At 34.5% G+C, this 8,110-nt stretch overlaps 1 protein-coding gene across 1 annotated transcript; it reads right to left on the bottom strand.

Moving 5' to 3' along the window:
• Positions 1–4,366: 4,366 nt before the first annotated feature.
• On the bottom strand, positions 4,367–5,432 carry LOC136393456 (olfactory receptor 10J1-like). The gene has a single exon (XM_066366086.1). The coding sequence runs from the start codon at positions 5,430–5,432 to the stop codon at positions 4,488–4,490; it is 945 nt and encodes a 314-aa protein (XP_066222183.1). The 3' UTR covers positions 4,367–4,487.
• Positions 5,433–8,110: the final 2,678 nt, after the last annotated feature.

Below are 8,110 nucleotides of genomic sequence, written 5' to 3'. Positions count from 1 at the left end.
TTACAGCCTCTTCTCCTATAGCACCAAGTCCAAGAACAATGAGCTGCATCTCTTTGTCAACAAAATATGAGAGTACGCATTGTACATTGGAAACTCTGTGGTCACTTTCAAGGCCTGGCCTCCATTCCCATCTTTTTATGTCCCAGTCCATGTCTGTGCCAAGTGGCAGTCTGTCTCGAGATGGATGAAAGGCTCATAGAGAGGAAGGGCGTGAGAAAAGGGTACTCTTTGGGGGTATAGGCAAAGATTATTCTGAGATAAGAACAGGCTTCCTTTGAAAGGTGTTTTGATGTAAAACAACCCTTTTTGGGGAGATATGAGATGTGTCTTTGAAGGGTGCTCTTCCTAATGAAGATGTCAGATGTCTTATGTTACAGTGGCAACCTCCTGACAGGCCCTGACTTAGAAAGATAATGCCTCTGTGGTGACTAAGTCCAAGATGTGGGTGGCTCTGTGGTGACTAAGCCCAAAATGTGAGCTTAAACCTAACTCTATTCAGGCATAATTAATGTTTATTAGAAATCACTCACATTCTCTTTAAAAGTAAATGTATTGCATATTTTTTCTGTCTCTGTTAAGGTGGTGTAAACTGCATGAAAAAAAGACAAGAAGTAGGCCTTTAATATTTATTCTTTATTGTTGCAAATATTACTTTGGGTGAATCACACCAAAATTTTCTGCAGCATCAAACTATAGGAATTCAGGGTAACACATTGCTTTCTGTTTGGGGGACAAAAGACCTGTCCAGCTATGGGAAGTCATAAAGGATTCTGTGTACACAATTTCAAAAATCTATAAAAAAAGGTGCCATTGCTGGGGGAGGCTTTTAAGAATGGATTACTATAGTGAGCAAGACACTCAGACAGGATCTCAAAAGGGCTTTACTAGAAGTAAGGTCATAAGTGAGTTTCCCTTGAACCTGTCCCAAAAAAGATTCAAAAGTGTTCTTAGGGAACCCAGATACAGGCAAAGAAAAACTTCCTTAATGGTCCTCATTACATTCATTCTCAGGTTGAAGATAGCTGTTCTGATGAATCAAATATTTTATTATTTCAATGAACATGAATACTTTCCTTCTTGGCCCTTCTATGAACAGGGATTCCCAAGTCTTTTGTTTGACACACACTTTCAACACATCTTTCCATGTAAGTTTGGACTATCTTTAAACAGAAAAAGGATAGTGGGTGGCAGATACAGATTATTATTTGTATTTTTTTAAACATCAACCCTTTATGTACAGCCATTTGGCAAGTTCTGCCTCATTTTTACTTAAGACAAATAATTTTAAAGTCTTAAATGTTTTTCACAAATTAGTACAACTTTCCCCTTTAGAAAGCAATAACAGTAAGAATTGGTAAGTCCCCAGACTTGTTTAGACAAGTGTTTAAACTGTAAGTTTAAAGTAGGCACCCAATTTTTCACAGAAAATGGGTCCATTGATATAGAAATGAAGATGGTGAAGGCAAGACATGGACACCACAGCTTAGGTTACACATAGGGCAGAATGAAAACCATAGGCTAATTTTCAAATCTGAGACAGCCAAAATTGTTGAGAGATAGGATTAACTATCTTCACATGTAGAATAACTTACACAATACTCCATAGTAAGCATATATAACTGCAGTGAAATTCAGATGCTGGATGTGACAAGTTACTTGCCAACATGTAAATATACAAAACTCACCAAGGAAACAGCTTTAATATGAGCTTCAACAAAAATGACAACCTATGAGATTAAGAAAAGGGCTTAGGAGAGTGATGATAAAAATAAAATTCAAGTCAGGGAAACTGTATAACAGAACCTTAAAACCAAATCTTGCAACTCTCCATTGGTAGAGGACAATTTTTTTTTAATTTTCAATTACAGTTGACATGCAATATTATATTAGTTTCAGGTGTATAGCATAGTAATAAGACATTTTGGCCCTGGCCGGTTGGCTCAGTGGTAGAGCGTCGGCCTGGCGTGCAGAAGTCCCGGGTTCGATTCCTGGCCAGGGCACACAGGAGAAGCGCCCATCTGCTTCTCCACCCCTCCCCCTCTGCTTCCTCTCTGTCTCTCTCTTCCCCTCCCGCAGCTAAGGCTCCATTGGAGCAAAGATGGCCCGGGTGCTGGGGATGGCTCCTTGGCCTCTGCCCCAGGCGCTAGAGTGGCTCTGGTCGCAATGAGCGACGCCCCGGAGGGGCAGAGCATCGCCCCCTGGTGGGCAGAGCGTCGCCCCCGGTGGGCATGCCGGGTGGATCCTGGTCGGGCGCATGCGGGAGTCTGTCTGACTGTCTCTCCCCGTTTCCAGCTTCAGAAAAATACAAAAAAAAACAAACAAACAAAAAAAAACAAGACATTTATATAACTTATGAAGTAATTCCCTCTGATAAGGCTAATACTTGTCTGATGTCATACATAGTTATTAGAATATTTGACTATATTATCTATGCTGTTCTTTATAGCCCAGTGACTATTTTGTAACTGTCAATTTCTACTTTTAGTCTTTTCACATTTTTTCACCCAGCTCACCAACTTTCTTCCTGTCTGACCACTATTAGTTTGTTTTCTGTGTCTATAAGTTTCTCTTTTGTTTGTATAATTATTTTTAGTTTCCACATACAAGTGAAATTATATATTATTTGTCTTTCTCTCTCTGACTTAGTTTGCTTAGCATAATACCCCCAAATTCATTTTACAAATAATATTTCATTTTTTTATGGCTGAGTAATAATTAATTGTATATATGTACCACATTTTTATTTACTTATCTGTTGATGGGCACTTGGTTGCTTCCATATCTTAGCTATCGTAAATAATGCTTCGGTGAACATAGGGATGCATACACCTTTTCAACTTAGTGTTGAATTTCTTCAGATAAAATACACAAAAGTGTAATTGCTGGGTTATTAGGTAATTCTAGTTTTAATTTTTGAGGAAACTCCACACTGTTTTTGCATAAAGACTGCACCATTTGTAGACCCACCCACAATGCATGAAGATTCCCTTTATTTCATACCTTCATCAGCACTTCTTGTTTGTTGGTTTGTTTATGATAACCACTCTAACAAATGTGAGGTGATCTAATTGTGGTTTTGATTTGCATTTCTCTTATGCTTATTGACATTGAGCACCTTTTCATATGTTTATTGATCATCTGTATGTCTTCTTTGGAGAGATATCTACTCAAAATCTATTTTTTAAATTGAATTGCTTGTTTTGTTGTTGTTTTTGTTTTTGCTGTTACGTTGTGTGAATTTTTTTATGTATTTTCAAACTTAATCTCATCAGATATATCACTGACAAATATTTTCTTCATTCAGTAGGTTGTGTTTTCATTTTGTTGATGATTTCCTTTGCTATGCAAAAATGTTTTAGTTTGATGTAGTCTCATTTGTTAATTTTTCCTTTTGTTTCCCTTGCTAGTAAGGTATTGTCAAAAAACATTACCAAGAGCTATGTCAGAGAGTTTATTACCTATGTTTTCTTCTATAAGTTATGGTATGAGTATATACATTTTAGTCTTTAAACTATTTTGAGTTGATTCTTGTAATGATGTAAGAAAGTTGTCTAGCAGGACACAAAATTAATATCTGAAAACTGGTTGCAATTTTATACATCAATAACAAACTATCAGTAAGAAAAATGAAGAAAACAACCCCCTTTTTTTAATTGCACACACAAAAGATACCTAAGGATAAGTCTAAAAATGAGGTAAAAACCCTGTACTTGCCTGACCTGTGGTGGCGCAGTGGATAAAGCGTCGACCTGGAATGCTGAGGTTGCCGGTTCAAAACCCTGGGCTTGCCTGGTCAAGGCACATATGGGAGTTGATGCTTCCTGCTCCTCCCTCCCCCTTCTCTCTCTCTCTCTCTCTCTCTCTCTCTCTCTCTCTCTCATTCTCTCTCCTCTCTAAAAATTAATAAAAGTTAAAAAAAAACTAAAAAAAAAAACCCCTGTACTTGGAAAAGCATAAGACAATGAAGAAAAAAATTAAAGAAGATAAAAATAAATGAAAGTATACACCATGCCCATGAATAGAAAGAATTAACATTGTTAAAATGTCCATATTATCCAAAGCAATCTACAAATTTAATACAATCTCTATCAAACTAACAATAGCATTTTTTCAAAGAACTAGAACAAATAATTCTAAAATTTATATGAAGCCATATAAAACCATGAATAGCCATAGTAATCTTGAACAAGTTGGAGCTATCATGCTACCCAATATCAAACTATACTACAAAGCTATAGTAATCAAAACAGCATATTATTGGCATAAAAACTAACACGTAGATTAATGGAACAGAATAGAGAACCCAGAAATAAAACCACACTTATATGGTCAATTAATCATGAAAAAGGAGGCAAGAATATACAATAACGTAAATATCTCTTCAACAAATTATAATGGGAAAATAAAACAGATACATGCAGGAAAAAAATATAAAAATTGTTTTCAGATTACAAAAATACCAAGAGTATGACAGGCTTTATGTCCAACTATCTAAGATTATAGGCAAGAAGTTTTTTGCCAATAGCATGGCGAAGAGCATCCTTGACTTCCTTGTTTCTCAGAGTGTACACCACAGGATTAAGAAGCGGAGTAAAAACAGTGTAGGTCATTGAGATCAGCTGATCCTGATCCCTGGTATTCTCTGACTTGGGTTTGAGGTAGGCAATAGAGGCACAGCCATAGTGGACAATGACCACAGTGAGGTGAGAAGCACAAGTTGCAAAAGCTTTCTTTCGGCCTTCAGTTGAGGCAATCTTGAGGATGGTGGAGATGATACAGATGTAGGATATGATGACCAAACACATAGGCACCACAATAACAAGTGAGCTGATAATAAAATTAATTATGTCGTGTAGATTTGTGTCAGCACAGGAGAGTTTCATAACTGGGTGGATGTCACAGAAATAATGAGCCACCACTCTATCACAAAAAGGCAACCTAAACACAGAGGAAATCTGAATTATGGCCACAAGCAGCCCAATGCTGCAGGCTCCCCATACCAACTGGGCACACACATTCTTATTCATGATGACCATGTACCTCAAGGGTTTGCAGATGGCCACATAGCGGTCATACCCCATTGCTGTGAGTAGAAAGCAGTTGTTGATGGCCAAAGTGATAAAAAAGAACATCTGGGTAGCACATCCAGCCAAGGAGATAGGTTGGCTTTGTCCTATAAGGTTAGAGAGCATCTGTGGTACAATAACCAATGTGTACAGTGTTTCTGAAGTTGAAAGCATACTAAGAAAAAAGTACATGGGAGTGTGAAGGTGATGATCAATGCTGATAACTGTCACAATGATGACATTGCCAGTCAGGGTTAAAAGGTACAATATAAAAAATACAACATATAGAGTAAGCTTGTGTTCATGAAAGCTGGAAAAGCCTTGGAAAACAAATTCACTCACCACTGTGTTGTTCTCTTTCTTCATTGATAAATTTCACGTCTAAAAGCTGGAGACTTAGTCCAATCAGTCAGAATATAACTTTGTTCAATGCTTTGAACAGGAAAACTCTAGGAGAAGGAGATAATAATAATTTGCTCCTGGATGGATGCCAGGTAAATAGAGAAACTATTCACTTATAAGAAAAAAGAATATAATCAGGAAATAATTTCAGGTATGCAGATTTATGTATAAAGACAAAGAAGAATAAATAAAGATAGGATTAGATAAAAGAAAGGATAACTGGGTTAAGTTTAGAAAAGATTTATCGATGAATTATAGAACATAGATGTTAAGAAAACACTGAGGTTAAAGAAACAGAAGAGAATAAATTTGAAAAAAAATTTCTCCTGGATTATATTGATAGTTTCAGAGTTTTGTTAACCTAAAGCAAATTTGCTAATGTTTTATACTTTGTTTAAAGCACAGTTTTATCTTCTTAAACATTTTCCTTTCTAAGTTTCCAAACAAGAGATTAGTGTTTGCTTTCTCCCTGTTCTACTTCTCTGCATCTTTCATTAATTCTTTTCACAAATCATTCAATAGCTTTAAACCTGACTACCCTCCTGATTGTTTTTTTTTAATTTTTATTGAATTTATTAAGGAACATTAGTTAATGAAATATATAATTTTCAGGTGTACAATTTTATAATACATCATATGTACTGTGTGTTCACCACCCCAAAACAAACCTCTTTCCATCTTCATTTTATTTCTCCTTTACCCTTTTTTACCTCCCCCACCCCCTTTTCCCTCTGGTAATTACCACACTTTTGTCTATGAGTTTCATTATATTTATTTATATTTTTGCTTAATCCTTTCCATTGGTTTTTTAATGAAGCATATTTCTCTCTTTATTCAATATTTAACTCATCTTCTCTTGTTCAGAAAGTCTTCTCAAAACTAAATACAATTTATCAATCCAAACCCTTTTAAATTGCTAGTGTTGCTCTGTAGCTAGTATTTGTAAAATATGTGTATTTGTCTGTATTTTCTAGCTGATGATTGCATATGAATTTTCATAGGTAGTCTGACTCACTATTGTACTCTGAAATCTCTTTTCTAATTTCTTCAGAATTATGAACTGGGTATCCTTGGGGAAACAAACAGGCATAGCTCTCCTATTTTCTATTTGAGGAGTAATTAGGGATAACAAAGTAATCATTTAAGATTTTTTAAAATAGTAATGGTAACAACAACAAAAATGATAGTCCCTTACTGCACTTTTTCATTTATAAAGAGTTTTTACATGTATTACTAAACAGCATAACAATCCCATATATTAGACAATTATTATCTTCATCTTGTATATGGAAAGCTTAAATCACCTAGAGTTAGGTGATTTGTATGAAATTCAAAAGTTGTAAAAATCCAATCTTTTAATTGCAAGGCCAGTATGATTTGCCCTACACAACAACATCCTGAGAAGCATCATGTCCACAAAACGGATAAGAAAAAAGGTTATATTTTTTGTTTTTATTAACAAGAATTAATGCATTTCCTTTCTCAGGAAATGAGATTACATAGAGGAAAAAATGGAAAAATTGAAAAACATTAAGAAAACTAGAAAATTTTGAAGATTTTTATCTAGATAAGTAGATAAAATATTAGCATATTAGTAACAACACATGTCCATTCTCCTTAATATTTTCACTGCAAATTATTTATTTTAAGGAAATAACCAGAGATGTGCATCAAAATGCATGTGTAAGAAGTTTTATAATGTTATTTATAATAATGAAGACCAAATAAATAGAACAATATTTAAATAAATTATATCAATTTGATGGAAACTAAAGTCATTACATATCTATAAGCTACTAATATGGAAAAATATGATAAAGATAGATAAGTAAGTAGATAAATACATATATATATATATATATACACATACATACACACATAGTTACATAGATACATAGGTAGATGCAAAAATATATAGCTAGACCATAATTTTCCAAAAATAAAACAAAGACAAGAAGAAAAAAGAATAAGTAAATGAAGATAACACATTCAATAGCACACCTGCCATTAAAAAAAGGCTAAAAGGTCTAAAGAGGAATAAATATAAGGTGACAGAAAAATATTTGACTTTGGGTGATGGGTATACAACATAATCAACAGTTCAAATGCTATAGAAATGTTTACCTGAAACCTATACACTCTTATCAATCAATGTCACCCTGTTAATTTTCATTTTCTAAATTAAAAAAAAAAAGGCTAGGAGGAAATATACCAACATGTTAAAAATATTTTTGGGGGGTAATAAATGGAGAATCTTAAATTATCTCTTTCTTTATGTCCTCTATATAATACAAATTTTCCTCCTAATTAATCTCTTCTAAACAGAAAATCAAAGTTTTTAATTCTGCTCCAAAATAGAACTCTAAAATGAGATTGCAGAGAGGACTGAAGAAAAAAGATAAAAGAAGGGGATTAATTTACCTTCAAGAAGAGAAAGTTGACAGAACAGACATTTTATAGAAATTTGAGCACCTAAGAACCCCCTCTAGAGAAAAATAACTACAGTTTTTAAAGAAAGATTGTAGTTGGTAAAAAGAAAAACTTTCTGAAGAGTAGTAGAAATAGAGGGTGGCAAGTGAGGCACTCATCCTGGGTGCAAAATTATAGAGAGTACCAAAGCCTCAGTTATCAACATTAATACA

This window comes from Saccopteryx leptura, chromosome 2 (genome assembly GCF_036850995.1).
Source record: "Saccopteryx leptura isolate mSacLep1 chromosome 2, mSacLep1_pri_phased_curated, whole genome shotgun sequence".
NCBI classification, from domain to species: domain Eukaryota; kingdom Metazoa; phylum Chordata; class Mammalia; order Chiroptera; family Emballonuridae; genus Saccopteryx; species Saccopteryx leptura.
The sequence above is the reverse complement of the archived record's forward strand: the minus strand, read 5'-3'. Positions and strand labels throughout refer to the sequence as shown.